Below are 21,808 nucleotides of genomic sequence, written 5' to 3' on the forward strand. Positions count from 1 at the left end.
ATTTCTAGGGAGTCAAAGAAAAAGCAAAGACATTCTTTGCCCTTGAAGAACTTACATTCTAATGGAGGAGATAACATAGTTACATACAATACATACATACAAAGTCAATACAAGTGACATAAGAGGTAGTGTAGTAGATGTTTAAGTTAGCAGAAAATTAACTACTCCCTCTCAGATCTCCTGCCATCTGAATATCCCAAGTCCTCCTTTCAGCTAGTCTTTCGTCAATCCCTCTCCTCCACATTCCACCATTCAGTTGTTAGTAAACCAGCTGGTCATAGAGTGATTTAAGAGGGTTTTGAGGAGGAGGATCAAAATTTCCTGAAGCATCCTCTTGTTTATCCAGCCTCTTTTTTTAACTAAGACTTACTGTTTTAACTTTATTGTATTCAGGGGGAAATCATGAGATTCAGATTCATAGAGGCAGAGTACATCATAGTCCAGTCACTTTTCAGATCTCCCAGAGAGAAAAGTTCAACAGGAATTAGTCTGCTCCTACCACACCTCTCCTCAGGGTCCAGACAAGCCAGGACAGCTAGCTACTTATACTTCCTTAGTAACTTGACTCAGATTGCTTAGATGCCTCCTCAGACTCTCAGTTCCAAGCAAAATGAAAGGTAAAACTTTCCTTCTATTGGTGTTCTTTTCACCTCCAAATGAATTTATGAGCCTGAGGTCTTACCCACCATCGCCATGTCCTGGTACAGTGAACATTTCTTCATAATAGCAAGCTAAAACATCCCATCCCAGCCTACCATATGTGATGGACAAATCTCGCGTACAATTACAAAGGTGTTTTTGTTTTTCTTTAAGGAAGATTTATCTGGTAACAAATCTTCCTAATAAGAAACAACCCTCTCTACTCATCAGTCCACTGCTCAAGCATCTGTTCTATATAACCAAGAGAAACAAGACTAAATTCATTGGCTAGGCTTCAGATGCCACTTCTCCCCACCCAATCTGTCATCAACCACTTTTCATAGGATCATAAGTGTAGAATTGGATTGAATTATAAAATGTATTGTGGGGAGGAAAAAACAGGAGGCTAGAAGACTATTCTGGTAATCTAGGGATGAAGTAAAGGCCCAAACTGGACCTATGACAATGGAAACAAAATGATAGGCTAGAGATCTAGTCTAACAAAGATCCCAATAATTTACAAAACTTTTTTTAATACTCCAGATACTGAAGGAGAGAGAGGGAGTAATCAAAGATTATTCCAAGATTTCATTTCTGGGTGAGTTAGGAGCATACTGGCACCAGTGACAAAAATAGAGATAAATGTCAGAAGAAGGAACATCCATAATCCCAGAATAGGATTGAAAAAGGCAAATGGATTACAGATTGAATTTCTCTGGAGAATTTAAGGGGGAAATAAAAAAAAACCCAAATACATACTTTCAGATTCATGCTTGAGAACTGTCAGCACTAGTGTTTTCTGAAGAGAAAAGAGCCCAAACCCCTGTGTTGCTCCTGGTCTATGTCCCACCCTTACCCTCACCTTGTGTCCCACTCTCACACTGTATCCCACTCTGAGGCTGTAACAGTAGATTTGTCAAGCATATGGTGCTTTCATACTCTGTAGATACTTTCTAATAATGTTTTTTAAAATTGCCTTTTGAGAGGTAAATATTTTTACATGTATTTGTAAACAATTCTCTGACCTTGAAGCCCTTTCTAACCTTGCGCTTGGTTTCTTATCAGAAAATATAGAAGAAGCACTCATTATTTGCACATTGTTTTATTCAATACACCTTAGTGCCTACTTTATGCAAAATGTGCTGTGGTAGGGGCTGTGGTATAAAAAGACAGATGAGGCAACAATTTTACTTCAACAATTCCCTCAAGAAACTAACCTGTACAGAAAAGAATCAGATCAGCTACTTGACTTCCCCTTAAAGAGTTCATTGTCTAAGATGATACCATTAACGTGGAAAAACAAAGCAAACCAGCAACAAGATTTAGAAATAAAATTGGAGGGCCTCAAAATATTTTCCACAGTACCCTTTTTCAGTATTCCAAGTGTGTTCTCTTATAATATTAATACTTTCACGATGACTATGTCATTTACTTTGTTTTTGTCCTGAATTAATAATTTCTCATATTCCATAATAGTCTTAATTTTCCGTATTAGTCATAGATTTCTAGAGATAAAGACTACAAGTGTATATAAGTACTTTTGCATGCCATACTTTTCACTGCATAAAATTTATCTTTGCTTAATGAACCACTAAACAAATTCTGAAGTGACAAATTAAAAATGATTGTTATGAGATTTTAAATCTTTCCTTACAAAATAATTGATATAATATTTAATTAGAAGAGAAGGTTACAGACAAACATTATACAACAAAATGATTCCCTATTTAATAAATTTTAAAATTTACTTGTTTTTAAATTCACACATTGAAATCATGGAGTTCGGTGGAGGGGGCTTCATTGCCTAAGAAATAAAAAATAACAGCTTTAATTTTATATTTCATTATTTGTTAATCCTGCAATTTTATTTATGATTTTTTAAACAAAAATATTTTTGCTGAAGGTAGTAGTAGTAGTACCATTTAACCTTCAGGCAAATATGTAGCTATGTAGTTTTGGAAAGCAGATATTTATGCTCATTAAGTCAGAACATCTGGTTCTTTGTCATGTAAATATTTAATTAAGAGACTGTGTGTCATTTTTCCCCCTCTATAAAATTCCTAATTGCCAAAATGTAATATCTTTGTACTTGTTTTTTTTTTTAAACAACAAAATCAAATAGTAACCTGAAGGCCTGTTTACCTATAAAATAATATTTTTTCATGTTGTAAAATTATTAAATCCATTGTATTTTTAAAATATAATTTAATATCTGAAATTAGTTTAAATTGGACTTAGAATAATATATTATAACCAAGACTTCTAAATTAAGAAAAAATTACATTTTGTTTTCTTTGGTTTTTAATGAACATAGGGCAATAGAAAAAAAAAACCACTGGGTTTTAAATTTGAACACCAGAATTCAGATCCTGGCTTGATTACTTATATTAACTCAGGCAATTCACTGTGGGCCTCAGTTTCCTCATATGTAATAAGGCTGATTTGACTATATGATCTCTAAAATCCCTTCTAGATCTTATGTTTATGATCCTTATGAATCCACATGGGGAGTGATAAACACATTTAGAAAAGAAATTCTTTCCCTAAAATTCCATCCTTCTTTTGAAAACTTATTCTACCTCTTTCATGTACTTAATATGTTATTTTGTATTTTTGTGATAATTATATCTTTTGATATAATAGCAATAGCTTATACTTACATTTTTAAAAATATATTATTTATTTTACATGCATTTATAATATGTCCTTCCCACTGCTCCCCATTAAAAAAATAAAAAGAAAATTCTCATCATAAGCGTGCATAGTCCAGCAAAACAAATTCCCACATTGTCTGAAAGAAAAAAAGATGTATCTCTGAATTTTAAGTTCATCATCTCTTGTGCAGGAAATGAGTGCCATCTTTCATCTTCAGTCTTCTGGATTTATGGTTTATTATTGCATTATTTAGAGTTCTAAAGTCTTTCAAAGTTGTCTTTCCTTATAGCATATTATTAATAGTATTCTCATTAAACAAAGAAAATCACAAAATGACCTTTAGTTCTATACATTCCACTCCTGCTTACAAAAAAAGGTAGAGAATGCTCAGAATGACCATTTTAGAAGCCCTGAAAGTAACTTCTTTTATTCCAAATGTGAGATCCTTGTCCACTGACCAGTGAGTGAGTCATCATGCAAAAGGAGGAACTGAATCATACCAATATTGATATTTTTGTTGTAAATGACATCAGAGGACAAAAGGAAGTTGCCTCCAAATGGGTCACAGGCCCTCTGTGTAGAAACAAATAAAGGAATTAGCACAAAAAGCAACAAGAAACCTCACTTCCACAGGCATTTGATCATTTCTCATTATTAGTTCTCATGATGAGCATAAGCGAAAAGATCGCCACACAGGTAATTGTATTTTGTGCACTAACATCTGTGGTAGCAGATGTGGAGGTATAGCCCTTCTACCACAAACTTCAGAGGATGTTCCAGATTAAATCAACATATATACTTTAATACTCATTGACTTCAGTGTAGAAGTGAGCTAAGGGGAGAATGGCAAATTACACATGCACCAACTGAGACATACAGACACATTCACAGCTCAGCATCAAGAAAAAAAGAAAAGAAAAGAAATTTTTAAAAAAGAAAAAAAGAAAACCTTCAAGTCTACACATTATTTTTTTAAAGGAAGAAGGCTTAAAGGTGCTGGATGGAGCAAACAATGAAAAGCCCAAAAAAGGGGGATGGGGATGGGAAGAGGAAGAAAGAAAGAAAGGAAGGGGGAGGAGAGGAAAGAAGGAAGATTGGAAAGAAAGGAAGAATAAGGAAAAAAGAAGGAAGAAAGGGGAAAAGATCAAGAGAAAATAAGAAATTAATTGACTTTGTCTTTGTAGAAGGAAAAGATTGATCATTAATGTAAGGAATCATGGCCAAATAAACTATCTCTGTAAAGTCAGACCATTGATTTATTAGTACAAAGGTCAAAATCAATACCAGATTACAAGAAAAAATAAACATGAGATTAATATATGACATGTAATTAAGACAACTTCAGTCTGACTTACTTAAACTATAGCTGTCCCCAATGAGAAAAAAAAAAACGAAGAAATGCACAGCAAGACATATTATAACCGTATCCTAAAGAAGTTTAACTGCTGTAAGAACATTGGTACAACAAGGGGGCCAATAAAGCCGGAAATCTACCTTAGCCATCAAATATATGATCTCCTTGTGTTAAATGAAAAGATGTGACAACCAAAGACAATCCCGATCTAGAATATAAATTCTTATAGAGAAGGATGGTGAGAGAATGTCAGTAGTAAAACCTCATGAAGTCCTAAGAAATAATTGAAGGAAAACCTTATTTGAAAAAAAAAAGCTTGATAAGACACATAACTAAATAAAGTCATCCTAAAAGCCTTTAAGAATTAAACTGGACAAAATTACTAGTATGAAAATGTTTTACATGATTGCACATGTATAAACTATATCATATTTACTGTCTCAGAGAAGAGGGAGGAAGGGATAGAACTTGGAACTCAAAGCTTTTTTTAAATGTTTAAAAATCATTTTAACATGTAATTGGGGGAAAAAATTAAATATATACTTTTTAAAAGAATGAAACTGGAAAGGGGGCAAGTTAAAAAATCTGCCAACATTTCCGTAACTAATTATTTTCTGTAGTAATGTCAGTGGAGACACCACAGTTGGGCTCTAATATGTCCCTGGTGTGCTACATGAAGAAACAGAAATGGCATTAAGGAAAACAAAGATGGGAAGGGTAGCTGGACCTGACCTACTATACAAAGAGAAGGACATAATCTTGGGCAGTAAGAGACTTATACTTAAGCTATCTAAAAGAAGGGGACATACTAAATACTAGAGGTAGAAAACTATAGGTGTTATTACTATTAGATAAAACAGGTAATTGAAAATACTGACCCATATGTCTAATTTTCCATCTCAACAAAATCTCTATGAAAATAATCTATACACATATAGAATATATCATTGATGAACACATTAAGAAAAGTTCTTATAAACATGCAAGTTCTTATGAATATTATTAATATTAATCTTTATTAATATTTGTAATATTCTAGAGCAGACCACATCATTATAGTCATACAGTTGGCTGAAAGGTGCAGGGAAAAAAATTGTCACTGTTTATTGTTTATTGGCAATGATGCATTCACATTTGATTCATCAGAACAAAGTAATATTTTGCCCTAAGACATATTAAATACTGCCCTCCAACAAGGTGTCTCCCTTGCATGTTAGGAACACAGAAGTTTCCTTATCTATAACAGAGAGAACTTTCTTCAGAACCATGATTATTAACATGAAGTAAGACATAAAACAGAGATGTGTGTTCACTAGGAAGGATGGGTATCACAAAATCCAAATTGAAGAGGGATTCCCTAGAGATGGTGCGCACCCCCCCACATACTACTGTTTGCAGATGGCATTTTGATATTTGCATCAGGCTCTGGGTTATTATTGAGACCCCCAAATATCTGTCTGTAATCTCATTAAAAATTCAGCTGACCTCTACATACAGGACAAACATCAATGAAAAATGTCTGTAGCTGAGGTGATAGGAAGCCATTGGAGTGCATTGAGTAGGGAGGGTGATGTGATCAGACTTGCCTTTTAAGATCATTTTGGAAGTCAAGTGGAGGAAAGGGTGGAGTATAGAGAGGCTTGTGGCAGCAGGACCAGCCAACAGGCTAGTGCAATATTCCAGGTGTGAGGTAGTGAGAGCATTCACCGATGTTATGGTAGTGTCAGTGTGTCAGAGGTAACATATGTGAGAAATGTTATAAAGATAAAATTGACAGACCTTAGTACCAGATTGGATATGGTGAGTAAGAGAAACTGAAGAGTCAAGGATGATACCTAGGTTACAAGCCTGAAAGGATGGTGGTGCCCTGGACGAAATAGGAGAACTTGGAAGATGAGTTCAGTTGTGGACATGTTGAGTTTAAGATGTCTATGGGACACCCAGTTCAAAATGTCCTATAGGCAATTGGAGATGCAAGACTGGAGATCTGCAAAGAAGTTGGGACTGAATAAGTAGATTTGAGAATGATTAGCATATAATAATTTAATCCATGGGAGTTGATAAGGTCACCAACTATTATAGAGGGTGAAGAGAAGAAGGTCCAGGAAAGAGTTCTTTGGGATATCCACAGTTGGTGGGAATGATCTGGATCCAGCAAAGAATACTTAGAAAGAGCTATCGGGAGAAGAACCAGGAGAAAGTGATGTCACAAAAACCTAGAGGGAAGAGAGGATCCAGGAGAAGAGGGTGATCTGTAGTCTCAAAGGCAGCAGAGAAGTTGAGGAGAAGAGAGTATCAAGGAGAAATGGGTGATTGATGGTGTCAAAAGTTACAGAGAAGTAAAAAAGGATGTAGATAGAGAAAAGGCCAATAAATTTGGCAAGTTAAAGATCATTAGGTAGCTCTGGAAAGAGTAATTTCAGTTAGATAAGAATAGAATCCAGACTGTAGGGAATGAAAAGAGGGAGAGGAAAGAAGGTGAAGGCATCTATTGTAGATGACTTTCTCACAGCCACAAAAGGAAGGAGAGATATGGGATGATAGGTAGTGGGGATGGATGGCTCAAATGAGAGTTTTTTTGAGAATGGGAGAGACCTGGGCATGTTTGTAGACAATAGAGGAGCAACTAGTAAATGTGGAGAGACTGAAGAAAAGAGTGGAGGTGACAGAGGAAGCAATCTGTCAGAAGACATGGGATGGGATTGCTTGTACAGGTAGCGGGGTCAGCCTTACCGAGGAATAGGGCTGCCTCTTTCATGGGAGACAGGCAAAAGAGGACATGGTAACAGAATTTCAAGATTGTGCCTAGTTGATTGAAGGAACCTGGGAAATGTTTTACCTGGAAGAAGACTGAAAAGGAAGATGACAGCTGTCTCCAGGTATTTGAAGGGCTTAGACTTATTCTATTTGGCCCCAGAGAGCAAGACTTGGAGTAGTTCGAGAGAAGCTGGAGTGGCAGATTTAAGCTCAATGTCAGGACAAGCTTCCTGACAAAAAGAGCTCTCCATGAGAAGAATGGACTGGCCCAGAAGGTAGTGAATTCCCACTCATTTGAGGTCTTCAAGCAAAACCTCAGGGATCTCTTTTTAAGGAATGTTATAGAGGTGATATTCAGTCATATAAGAATTATGTAGTAACATAGTAGTAACAAATATAGTAACATAATTTCTGAGTTTCCTTCCAACTTTGAAATTCTGTGACTGAATGAATGAAAACTGATTGAAATTGTACTTTCGCATGTTATATCTTTAGTTTTTCATCTCTTGAGCAAAGGTATCTTAATAAGGTCAAGGTATTTGAATTTGAAGGAGTTTTACCTATTTTCTTATAACATTGGTAATTATCGTCAAATGAGGCTTTGATATTAACTTTTCTGATGTTTATTTGTTGTGATTGAATGAGACTTTGGAGGATATTAGAAACTATAAACAAATTCCTGACTTCAGTTTTTCATAAATGCTGTGCCTAAAATCATACAGCTTTGGCCTAAGCTATATTAAAAGTTTAAACACACATTCTTCTTTCCTTTTGTGAATATTTTCTTAGGCAGAATGTAACAAGTTTTCTTCAAGTCTCTGTAGCCATAGTTTGACAGCATCAGTTCCATCCTAGCTTAGCACCTTTTGGGGGAACTTCAGAATTTCCCATAAAAAGGTTTTGCGATATTGCCTGAAATTTAGGTCACTCTCAAAAGAGATACATGAAAAAGAGAATATAGCAAGCCTGTTCTCTCCCATATATATATGCCCAAGGGGCATCTAATAAATACTTCATGATAGTGAATTGAATCGGATCGCTGGACCCAAGTGTTAAAATGGGATATGTGATAAGATAGTTTGGGCACTGGTAAGTGTAGTCTCTTTCTTGTATTTTCTTGGTTCAAGTTCCTGAGTTATAGGTGTTGAGGTGTTAAATACAGTAACTAAAGAAAGCATGCAGTGGTCTGTTGTTCAAGTAAATCTTGTATAGGAGGAAAATAAACCTGGGAAGGGGGAGAAGGCAGAGGGGGATATGAAAAACTTGCTAATTTCCTGAAAAACAAAGCATTGCAATGCTTGCCAAAAAATACAAACATTCTAATAGTGACTTATCCAAGTTGAGCCAGCATCTGGAAGCCTACAGAAATACTTCATTATCACAGTGAATTTCAGAGCATTGCCAGAAAAGATGCAAAATTATCTTTTCTGGACAGCTGTTCCAGAACACTAATGGAAAACTCTTCATCAAAAACTAAATGGGCCTTCTTCTAACATCGCTATCCAGTGATGTGTCCTGTGGATCTAGTGGGTACTGTAGCTGGGATAGCATGATTGGGGGTGGGGGGAACCTAGCCCAGAGTCAGAATTATTCATCGTGTTCATTGTGCTTTAATTTGACAGTCAGGACAATTGAAATTGCATAGTACTATTTTAGAGCTAGAAAGTACCTTAGAGATCATGCAGGGTATTTATTGCCCCCTCATTTTACAAATGAAGAAACTGAGGCCCTGTGAATGACAGCAAGGATGACAAAATCAAGTTTTTTTTTAAGAATAAACATGTTTATAGGAAGCAAGGAAGGTACCTATAGGTAAGGAGAGATTGGCGATGGGGGAGATAGTCTTTTTGGAGAAAACAGGATGGGGATGGGATCAAGGGTATATATAGACACGTTTACCTTCCTTGGCAGAGAGAAGGGCCGGTTCTTTGTGTGAGATGGATAAAGAAGAAAATAATGAGAGAAGATGTCTAGTCATGTGAGATGAATAAGAGGAAGCTCTTGGAAAATGGCCTCAGTTTTTTTTTTAATGAAGTGTGACCCAAGGTCCTCAGACCAGAGGATGGATGGGAGAGTGGAAGAGGCTGTCTTGGAGAGCTAGAGGAGAGATGAAAATGTGGTGAATGGGATAGTGATTAGATATTAGAATGTAAGATGCAACTTACACTGATTGATACAAGTCAAGTCAACAAACATTTATTAAATGCTTACTTTGTACCAGGCACTATGCTAAGGGCTGAGAATACAAATACAGGCAGAAAAAAAAGTCCTTGCCCTCAAATTGCTTATGTTCTAATGGGGGATGACAACACATAAAAGGAAACTGAAAAAGCAGGATTGGGCAGGAGTGGCAGGATTGGGGGTGCACAGAGGAGGGACCCATGTGAGGAAAATCCAGAGAGTCAGGAGAATGTGTTGGTTCTACTTTGACATCTCTCCTATGCCTTCTCTTCTCCTTACTCATACAGCCACAAACCTAGGTCACTCCCCCTTCATCTCTTGAGTGGACCATTACAGTAGTTTTCTAACTGCTCTACCTGCTTCAAGTATTTCCCATCTCCCAATCTGCCCTCCTCTAAGCTGCCACGGTGATTTTTTAGACTTTTGTAGATCTGACACCCCACACTCCTTCAGTGAATTTCAGTGGCTCCCTGTTGTTTTCAAGATCGACTATGATTTTATTTCTTTGGCATTTAAAACTTTATAACCTGTCCTTTCCTATTTTTCCTAGCCTTCTTATACCTTACATCCCTCCATACACTTGATAATACAGCTGCATACACTGTCTGACTTGCAGTTCCTCAAGTACAATATTCCATCCCTCGAATACATTGCTTTGTTTCAGCTCTCTCCCATGCGCAGAATGCTCTGGTCCCTCACCTCTGTCTCTTAGTTTCTCTGGTTTCCTTCAAGGCTCAACTCAAAGCCTTCCTTCTCCAAGAGAGGGTTGTCCCAGCTGCTAATGCCTCCTCTTTCAAAATAATTTCAATCTTCCTTCTTCCTTCCTTCCTTTCTTTTTTTCTTTCTCTCACTGTCCCTCTTCCTCTCTCCCTCCCTCTTTCATCCCCTGCCTCCCTCTTTTACCCCCTCCCTCCCTCTCTTGCTGTCTCCCTTCTCTCCCTTTCTCTCTCTCCTTCATATATATATATGTAAATGCATATATTTATATATGTGTGCATACATGAATATATGCACACATATATAGAGGGGATTGTATATGTATCTAACTATTTACATTTGCCTTATTATTTATACACACCCACATATACATATATATGTGTGTGTATATATATATATATAACATATATATATATATATAAAACATATTACACAGCATTTTACATGGTTAAGATGCTTAATGATTTTTAAAATTAAGTTTAAAAAATAAAATGTGCAAATTCTCCTTTCATTTAGTATACTAGAAATGTGTATATGAGGTGGGGGTGGTTCAAGCTATGACAGACCTGTAGGTCTGTAGGTTAAATAAAATAATTTCTTTAGTTCTACTGAGATCTGAGATCTCACTGATGTGGACATACCCTCCATCAGTGAGATTCTAACCCATTCATACCTCCTCATGCTATGCGATTCTTAACTTTGTCCCTCCATAGAAACTCCATAAGGGCCTTCCTCTCTGTCTTTTCCCATTTCATAGATATCAGTGTAGCACCCAGGTTATTCAGTTGTGCTGTCATTATTTGCTGTCACCTCTGTTTTTAATCTTACATTGCCCAAATGTTACCTGCCTTTTATACCAATTCTTGCATAGAGAGCATCCTTGGAAACGTATTACATTAATTTCTGCCCAGTGTTCATTTCTCCACTAACCTTAGAATCGTCCATAACAGGGCAGCTTGGTGGCGCAGTGAGTAGAGTACCAGCCCTGGAGTCAGGAGGACCTGAGTTCAAATTTGGCCTCAGACACTGAACACACTTACTAGCTGTGTGAGCTTGGGCAAGTCACTAAACAATTGCCTTGCCTTCCCCCCTGCAAAAAAAAAGAAAAAAAAGAAAAGAAAAAGAATCACCTCTAACTTTGATTCTTAGGAGGTTGCGATATTCCAAGTTTTGCAGCAGTATCATTTTTAATTGAAGACCTACAGGGAAATTTATACTACTGTACTATAGCATGTGTCTCTTGAAAGGCTTAATAAAACACTGTTACTTTTATTATCTCCATTCATTTATTCAATAAATGTTCATTAAGTGCCTATGTGCTAAGTGCTGAGGGTACAAAAGAGGTCAAAGACAGACCCTCCTCCCAGGGAGCTTACGATCTAGTGAGGGAGACAACGTGCACATATATACCAAGCAAACTCTATACAGGATAAAGAGGAAGTAATTAAAAGGAGGAAAGTACTAGAATTAAAAGAGGTTGGAGAAGGCTTCCTGTAGAAAGTGGGATTTTGGTTGGGACTTAAAGGGAGCCAGAGAGGTCAGTAGTTGGAGCAGACGAGGGAGAGTGTTCTGGGAATGGGGGAGTCAAAGAAAATGCCTGAGCTGAGAGATGGAGTGTCTTGTTCATGCAGCAGCCTGGAGACCAGCATCAATGGATCAAATAGGACATGTCAGTGAAGACTCAACTATAAATTTGACATTACAAACCTAAGGCTTTAAGAAAAATAGGAAAGGTGGGAGAGGTAATCATTTATATTTTGGACACGTTGAGTTTCAGGTGTCTCTGGAATATCCTAGTTTAGCATTCCCATGTCTCTAGCTGATCATTATATTACATGGTCTTAATTCTGCCCACCATCCTGGTCACCTTCCTAAGATACATTCTCCTTTTCCTTATCCTTCTTCCCCCACACCTCTGTATACAATAAAATACTTTTATTAAGCTAAGCAAAGGGCATGAGTAAAAGTAAATCTCTTTGTTTATTAGCACATTTAAAGAAAATCTTTAATATTTAAGTGAGTTATGTGTTTTTTATGGTGAAGAACTATATTTTACAATATTTTATTTTAAAGTAAAAAACTACATGGTATAGTATTTTATATTTGTATTATATTATTGTAATATAATATTATTAAGAATAATATTTTATTTTTGAAATCAATATGACATTTTTAACAGTCTTTTTTTTTTTTACTTACACCCTTTGTTATTGGGGTCTTATGTCAACAGACCACTGACTCATATATCAGATGTTGGTCTATTGATGGGCAAAGACTGAAGAGCAAAATGTGATCCTGAGATCTCATTTTCACCCTTAACTTGAACTAAACTTTCAACCCAAATCCATACAGATAAGAGACTTGTTCTATTTTTAAATAGCGCCTTGTTGAAAAGAAATGTGATAAAAGCTATCATGAACCAAAAAAAAAAAAAAGATAAATCCACAGATGATGAAAGAATTTTCCAGAGTTTAGCCATCAATGTAATCATTTCTAAAGGAGAGAATTAAAAGTCCTTATTTTTCTAAAAGCACTCCATGGTGATTGAATAAAATAAACAGCAAGATATATTGTGGTAGGAAGTCTGATGATCAAAGAGGAATACTGAATAGATGTACTTATTCTTTTTGACAAAATAAGGAAGTAATTCCTTTCACACATTTTGTGATCATTTCTGCCTGAAAACTTTGTATCTTCAAGTCAGAATTTCAACCGTTCCATGAAAGAAAGACAACTAAGCTGAGATAATAGTGTCAGTTTTAAGCATAAGACAGCATGTGAACAGTGTTTAAGCTATTGCTCCAAACCATTTGAATGGAAGTATTGGATTAGCTCTAACCTGGTGTCAGATCTTTAGTTAGATAAACCCTCTGACTGTTACTGACTAAAGGATCCATGACCACAGCTTTCAAAGCTGCTATTGCATGAGTTCTTTATCATGAGAGCTTTGTGAGAAATGTCTGGCTAACATAATGTTTTCAAAATAAAATAGCTATTAGCGGTTAAGAATAATAAGCAAAAATTCACAGCCTTGTTTTTTCACAGGAGGTTTCAGCCCAGTAGGAAAACCCACACGAATACCATCAAGCACACTGCAAATGGTAAGCCATTCTATATCAGCATTTCAAAAGTTGGTATAAAACTATAAATGGCATTTTCTCTCACTGTAGAAAAACTCCTTTTCCCTTTTTAAGCCAAAAGTTTTTCACTTTTAAGAAAATGAATCATTTTTTCCCCTGAAATTTTTTCTATTTCCCCAGCAGTAAGTAGTTGAATAATACCTTATCATCATTTTCCCAATTACTTGCTTTAACTAATACACTAAAATATGAATGCATTTCAGATATTTAAAACATTTTGTACAGGGGAAATAGCAATTCTCCTGCAAACCATTTACACTTAAAATGCAATCCTATTGTTTTATATATTTCCATCATTATTTCCACTGATTGGCTAGTTTAAAAGTAAACATGATTTTTCATTCCTTTAATGTGTTTAAGTAATAGTATTAATAATATCATATACATGCATTATTTTATTGTAAAACTGTAGTTATTTTTCATAATATGGAATGCCTTATGTCTCTTCAGTGGCTCCACATTTTACCAGTATCCCCTTATTTTATTTTTAAATGTATGCAATATGGAATACAATAAAGAAGGAAGAAGAGAAAATTGATATACATATGAGCGTGGATGGCTAAAAAGTCATCTTTTTCCCATTTATTTAGACATCTGGAATTCTGTTTGTAGAAGTCCTTGACCTTAATATTACATTATTTGTCAGATGCTAGGACACAGTGAGTTGGGTACCTCTTATTTCTCTAAATATTTTCTGGTTTTTAATTTTTTTTCACATTATTAGCAATTCTAATTTCCAGTTGCTGTAACATTTCATTTTATGAGGAAAACTTGGTAGTCTTTTTCTAAGAATTTAAAGACTTTCTGTTCAACTTTTCCTGAGAGTTAAAATGGATGATTAATATTTGCATGTGTAATTGTTCAGTTTTAAAGCCCTTGTGTACACTGTGCCAGGCAGTGCAACTAGGCATACAAAAAATAAAATAAAAACAGTCCCTGCCCTCAAGGAGCTTTTCTTCTAATGGAGGAGGCAATGTGTAAACTACTAAGTAAAGAGAAGATATATACAGAGTAGATAGAAAGGAATCTCCAGTGGGAAGACACGAACAGCTGTTGGGAAAGGGGTGGTAGGAGAACAGATGGAAAAGGCCTCCTGCCAAAGGTGGGGTTTGATCTATCTTAAAAGAAACCAGGAAAGCAAAGAGGTGAACTTGAGAAAGCAGAGTATTTAAGCTGGTGCAAAGACACAGAGACAAGAGGGGGAAAGCTGTGTACAAAGAATTACAAGTTGGCTGGTACAGCTTGGTCATATTTGGATTGGGGCTATGAGAATAAAGCAAAGGGTGACATGACTGTTATATGGTTATCACAGACAACTAAATGTTTCTCATAAAAAAGAAGGAATTAATCATTTTTAAATAATGAAAATATTAATACTAATATTAATGTTAAAATTGTAGTGTTATATAAATTTGATACTAATGTTATATAAGTCTTAATGTTATATAAATTTTATTTGTTAAATGATGAAGTTGAATGTTGGAAATTAAGTCAACTATAGGTCAAAATGATTTGGGAGTGTATTTGAATAATGTTCTCGGTAGTTCTGTTATTTAATATACATTTGATTTTTTTTAATCCCTATAGACCTTTTTTTTTAAGTGGCAGCTGTGTTTGTATTTCTGTTTTTTCCTTTTGTGTTACAGGACTCAGTAAAGTTGAGCCTGGCAGGGTTTTTTTTTTCCTCCCTCTAGACAGATTATGGATCCTCATGCTTATTAAATGCTTAAGGGCTATAATCAAATAAAGATCATATTTATCTGAAACTCTGGGAAGTAACAGCAATAGAATTTTATAGTAGTTTCCGGATCTCAGATATACTCTATTAGGAAAGAGAAAAACGTAATGCTTAATAGTTTAGGTATTGTCTTCTTTGGTAATTTTTTATTGTTACGTTAACTTGTTAGCTCCCATTGCTTAAACTAATATTATTTCTACTCTAAGGAGGTAGTGGATAGAGAATAATGGAGTGGATAAAGTGCTTGCATTTAAGTCAGGAAAACTTGGCTTTGAATTCTGCCTCTTGGAATTTAATAGCTGTATGGCCTTGGGCAAGTAAATTAATCTAAGCCTCAATTTGCCCATGTGTAAAATGTGCCTAATAATACTCATACTACACCACATCAATGTTGGGAAATTCAAATGAGATAGTGTATGTAAATTGATTTACAAACTTTAAAGTGCTGTATCCATCGATCAGTAACATCTATTAAGCACCTAATATGTGTCAGGCACTGTACTAAGTGCTGGGGATACAAAAAGAGGCAAAAGACAGTCCTTGCCCTCAAGGAGTTTACATTCTAATGGGGGAAGACAACATGTAAACAAATATTGACAAAGTAAACTATGTAAGGATAAATCGCAAGTAATTAAAAGATGGAAGGAACTATTGGGTTTAGGGAAGGCTTCCAGTAAAGGAAGAGATTTCACTTGGAACTCAAATGAAGCTAGGAAGGTCAGTAAGCAGAGAGAGCATTCCAGGCATGAGGAACAGCCAGAGAAAATGCCTTGAGCATTTTGTTGTTGTTATTATTGCAAGATATCTCGTACTCAATATTTGTTATTTCAGCAATATTTGCCAAATTATCTTATTTTGTTCTCAAGTCCCCTTTACATGACAATTTTTAAAATTCATGATGGTCATAGAACATGAATGTTGCTTATATTCCTCTGAATTCCTTAAGCACCTAAACCAGTGATAAATATATATGCATTCAATAAACTTGTCATTAATCTGTATCCATACATACATGTGTGCGCGCATGCACACACACACACACCCCTGGCCCAAGTCTTCCTTTCCAACCTTATATCCCCACAACTCCCAAATATAAACACTCTGCTCTAGCAGACTCTACTTACTGTTTATATAATAATATGTACATTATATTCTCTCTACTCCTAGGATTCCTTCTACCACCCAGGATAGCTAGCTACCTTTACACACAACTTATAGGCACACATCTCCTAGGATGAAGCAATCTTAGACCACTCTACCCAATGTGATCTTTCTTTTCTGTACAAGGCACTGAAGAGAAAAAGATGATATGAAACACAATCCTGTCCTCAAATCTAATTGAGGGGAGGGGGTGGGGAAAGACACACAAGTACCTTCAATGAAAGTGGTTGTAATGCACATGCATGGATTTCCAAAAAGATGACAATAAAAGAAAAGGATCAGGAGGAGAAGATCAGGGAAGTCTTCATGGAGAAGGTGACAGTTGGTCTGTGCCTTGAAGGAAGTATTTTAATAGGCAAAGATGTGAAGGGAGAATGTACAAAAGTTCAGAAGTCCAGACAAGAGAGTGATGAATAATTCAGTTTGGCTGGAGCATTGGGTAAATGAAAGGAAGTAAACTTGAAACAGGGATTGTGGGTGGAAAGACTGCAATTTTGGGGGGTTCTAAGGCTCAGGGTCCTGTGCCTTCTCTGCCAGAATAAAGGGCAAGTTGTGTTCAGGGTGATTTGGCCTGCCCGGCACATCTGCCTCCTGTCTCTCTCTCAAGGTACCTTGCTGCTTGAATAGAGATAATAGTAGGCTATATTACCTGACCCATCTGTGACAGTAAATCTGTAGTGGATGATAGTGATGTCAGAGATAACTGGTCCTTTCAGAGCAGAACTGAGAGTCTGGGGCATTGCTGTTCTTAGGGCTCCCAGGCTTACCTGCCCTTCAGTGGTAGTTGATTAGCTGTTGGTTTGGCATTGGTTGACATGATTGTCCCCTTCTGCATTAGTGTTTCTCCCTTTCATGATGGCTACAGGATACAGATAAGTATGACCACTGATCTAGATAGCACAGCCATTCCCAGGGCTCTTGAGTTTACATGATCTTCAGTAACAGTTAGTAATTACGAACTATTATTCAAGAAGCCTAGACTTTGAATACCAGGGTATGTGATTGGTAGAAAGAAGGGAACCAACAGAAGGCTTTTTTGAGTAGAGCAGTCATGTGGTCAGTTGTGCATTAGGAAGATTAAGTCTGACAGCTCTGTGAAGAATGGTGGCTGTGTTTGTCCTTTGTTGTGAAAGAGGACCATGACATCAGGGAAATGATGACATGATTTGCAGGTGATTTTCATTTGAGTGAGGGAAGGCTGTGCAAAGCTATCAGCCTCACTTTCTCCTCCAGAGCCATCTGGGTCCAGTGACCTGACATTCCCCAGGATGACTGGACATGGCCCAGGATGTATAGAGAAGAGAAAGACTAGAAGCAAGAAGACAAGTTGGAAAGCTTTTGCATTAGTTCAGATGTGATAATGAAGGCCTGAACACATATTAGACATACTGAAGAGGTAGAAGCAACAGGATTTGGTGGACAATTGGATGGTATAGGGCACTGAAGGACCATTAGATCATTGATCCAGCTCCCTGAAAATACAAGACGTGCTTTTAAGTTTAATCTGATTTAATAGCATTTTTCCATCACTTTTTAAAGTCTAGATCAGGGTTGGGGAATCTGTGGCCTCCAGGCCTCATGTGGCCCTCTAGATCCTCAAGTGCAGCCCCATAGAACAAGCCGCACTTGAGGTCCTCAAGGCCTCAGGTTCCCCACCCCGGTAGATAATCAACAAAACAATAAATCAAGCCCTGATTGGAAGTTCACACTCAAAAATGTAATGATCAGCTCTCACAATCTGGTGCTAGCACACCCCTGTATCTAGAGTTAGAAGGGACCCCCGAGACCATCTAGATCAGCCTCTCATTTTACATATGAAAATACTGAGACCCATGGAGCCTCAGTGGCTTACACAGGCTCATGCAAGTCCTAGGGGCCAGGAGCAAGGGTTTGAATCCAGTGCTATGACTCCACAGCCAGGATTCTTTCCACAAGACTATGCTGGAGAGGCAAGTGGCCAAGGTGATATCAAGGTGCAGAACTTAAATGAGTTGGGGGATAGTGGTATCATCAACAGAAATAAAGAAATTGGGACTAGAGCTAGTTTCAAGAGAAGAAAATTAGCTTGGGACATGTTGACTTTAAAGTGACAACAAGGCATTTAGGTGGAGATATCTAGAAATGCAGTACAATGATAGCATTATAAATTGGGAGTCATCTGTCATAAAAATATCAACCTCTAGGATAAAATGTGAACTGTGCTGTTTATCTTTGAAAAGATCTTTGCAACCTACTGCCAACCTACCTTGCCAATTCTGATGAATATTGCTTCCCCACCTGCTCTCTGTGATCTAGCCAAACTTACTCAGGACTCTCAACTTCCCACCTCCTTGTTCTTGTACTGACTGCCGCCTATTCCAGGAAGATAGTCTCTCTTCACCTCTAAATCAGGGTTCCTCTCTTCCTTTTAAATGCAGCTCAGCCACCATCTTCTACACGGAAGCTTTTTCTGATCCTCCACTTACTGGTACCCTCCCCTCTCAAACGTCAGTGTATGTAATAATGCTGAATGCATTATGGATGTATCTGTGTGTGTGTGTATATATATATATATTAACTTGATATTTATGCTGTAGATGTCTTGTATCTACATCTTGTCTCCCCCATTAGAATAAAGTCATTTCAAGAAGGGCTAGAGGATAATAGTATTTAGGATATGAAGTTCACCTGACTTATTTGCATATGGGCGAAAGGAAGCAACAGAGGGGAAGAGCTTAAACATCATTTAGGGACATCTGTCCCAACCTTATTTTACAAATGAAGACACTGAGTTTGTGAGACATTAAATGACTCACTCACATTTTCAAAGGCAGTAAGTAGCAGAGCTGGGATTTGAGCACAGGTCCTCTGGGATTAAATCCTATGTTCTTTGCCCTGCACCATTACGCCAACTAATGAGAGATGGGTAATGGCAGAAGAAGCAAGGTCTTGGAGAAGACATGAAGAGTTGAGATCAGAATTAGAGAGAGATCAGCTTTGTCCAGGAGGAAGACAACTTCATCTCATTTGCTGGAACAAGAGAGAAAGATAGGCCAGAACAGAGGGTGGTGCTTATTGTTGTTTTCTGATGTGGAGAAGCTAATCTGGGAAAACTTACTCTTTACTCTTCAGTAAAGTAGGAGGAAAGGAAGTCATCAGCTAAGAGTGTGAAGTTGGGTAGAAGGTGAAGAGCATTTATAACTCTTCTTGTTATTGCATCTGTCACGTCTGATCCTGTCCGAACTCCATGACCCCATTTGGGGTTTTCTTGGCAAAGATACAGGAGTACTTTGCCGTTTCCTTCTCCAGCTCATTTTATAGACTAGGAATTAAGGCAAACAGAGTTAAGTGGCTTGCCCAGGGTCACATGGCTAGCAGGTGAATGAGGCTGGACATTCTCCTGACTTTAGAGCCAGCACTCTATCCACTGTGCCACCTAGCTGCCTCATTTATCAATCTAGAACGGATCAATTATAAATATCTGTTTCTATAGATTATAGGCATATAAAGATATAGCTTAGCGGATATAGAGCCAATCTGAGAGCCAGGAAGACCTGAGTTCCAGTCCCTCCATCACATGCTGACTGCAAGACTATAAGCAAGTCATTTAACTTCTCAGTTCTTTAGGCCGCTCTCTCAGACTGTAGGCTGCCAAGAATTTGCTGACTTTTGTTAGTGGAGGAAATGTCCTCATCCCAATGCAATCACTAATGTAGTCTATAATCATCATCAATACATATATTCGTAAACAACACCACCACCACAAAAAACAGCTCAGCTACTTCACTTAGTCTTGCGCCCATTTGACCAGAAGATGTAGGGTTAGGTAAAAGTACTGTTGTGGAATAAAATGAGTAGAATATACTCATTGTATAGCCATTTTTAGTATGTTCTGTCCTTTCCTCCTATCTATTCTCTTCTGTATTTGAAGGGTGGGTTCAGTGAATTACCTCAGCAAATCTTCTGTACCTACTATGTGTAAGGGGCCAAGGATACCCCATGAAACAGCACCTGCCTTCAAGCTGACATGTCACTGGTTACCTCCAATGTATGATAAGTGGAAGGCAGCACAGGACCCAGAGGACCAAGTTTGAATCCCAGTTCTGCCACTTATTTCTGGCACAACATTGAGCAGCTCACTTCTTCTGTGGCTCAGTTTCTTCCTCAGTAAAATGAGACCTCTAAAGTGACCTCTAAAGACCCTTCTAACTTTAAGCCTATGATCCAATGAACAGATAGATTTCATTCATAAGAATGAATCCAGAAGGTTTCACTATGAAAATTTCTCCAGCCAAGTAACTAAATATGTATGACAAATATCAGCTCTAACCCCTGTGGTCAGGGATTACAACAGATTATTTCACGGTAGTCCATTGACTTTGTCAGTCAGGCATTTATTAAGTATTTACTGTATCCTAGGCACTGTGCTAAGCACTAGGTATACAACAAAAGAAAAAAATCTCTGCTCTCAAGGAGCTTACAATCTAATGACTTTACTTAATGAATTTTCCTTTTTTAAAAAAAAAGTCAAGTTTCCTTAGGTTCATATTAACTGGTGTCTTCACTAGTTAGATCAATCCCCTTTCCCCATTAATACTCACAAGTTAGAGAACTAGTAAATACTACTGAATTCATTTTACTGATGGCAGATGTAATAACCCTCCAGAATCTCAAAATGGTGGCATTCCTGTGGCATGCATGCTCTATCTTTGTTTTCCTTCACTTCATCAGGGTGTCCCTAGAGATTTCCGTGCAGTGGTTTCAGAAAGAATAGCAGATGGTAGTTCACACAGCTTTGAAGCCCTTGCTTAACTATGCTAAGAATATAAATTCCCAGTAGGGTTTATGACTGGGTAACTCTTGTTTGCTCTGGTAATATTAGCTGCTGTCATTCCTATGACTAGAATGAAGCAGCAGCCACCAAAGTTACACTCTGTACGGTGGTACCATACTGCCCCCATGGAAGCAGTCTCCATGGTCATTAGGCCATACCATTTCCCAGCTTTGCCAATAGCAGCACTTGAACTGAAAAGAAAAGGATTTTCAAGGATGCAGTTTCTAATGAAGCATTTTCCTGTTGTGAGGAGGGGAAAAACTATACATGAAGAACTATATGCTCACAGTCTATAAATCCTCAGTAGTTCACATTAGAAATAGGATTATATCTCTTTAAGAGTAGCTGCACCTGCTTTTTGCCTTTATGGCAATTTAAGCATAATATCAGTCTCAGATTAATGAGAGAAAAGGTCACTGTCTGAACCCTGGAAGACAGGTGTAAAACTTAGTTAATAGTTAAATTGAGTAGTACAGAACACCTATATTTACTTTAAGTAAAGAAGTTGTTTGCAAATCAAAGAGGAAATGCAGCTGAATTCAGAATGAAACTCTTATAAAAAATGTGAGTGTCTCTCACATCTTTATGTTTTTTACATGGGGAAGAAAATTAAAAACATATGTGCCCTTTTTATTTCAATATATTAAAAGAAC

The 21,808-nt window shown here is 37.1% G+C and overlaps 1 protein-coding gene across 1 annotated transcript in view; it reads left to right on the top strand.

Moving 5' to 3' along the window:
• AHI1 (Abelson helper integration site 1) overlaps nt 1-21,808 on the top strand; it is a 241,425-nt gene that overhangs the window by 148,328 nt on the left and 71,289 nt on the right. The window contains exon 19 of the mRNA XM_036765884.1: nt 13,349-13,404. Within this exon, the coding sequence (XP_036621779.1) occupies nt 13,349-13,404 (56 nt within the window). The remainder of the gene's footprint in view (nt 1-13,348; nt 13,405-21,808) is intronic.

The sequence above is a fragment of the Trichosurus vulpecula genome, chromosome 7 (genome assembly GCF_011100635.1).
Source record: "Trichosurus vulpecula isolate mTriVul1 chromosome 7, mTriVul1.pri, whole genome shotgun sequence".
Classification (NCBI taxonomy): Eukaryota; Metazoa; Chordata; class Mammalia; order Diprotodontia; family Phalangeridae; genus Trichosurus; species Trichosurus vulpecula.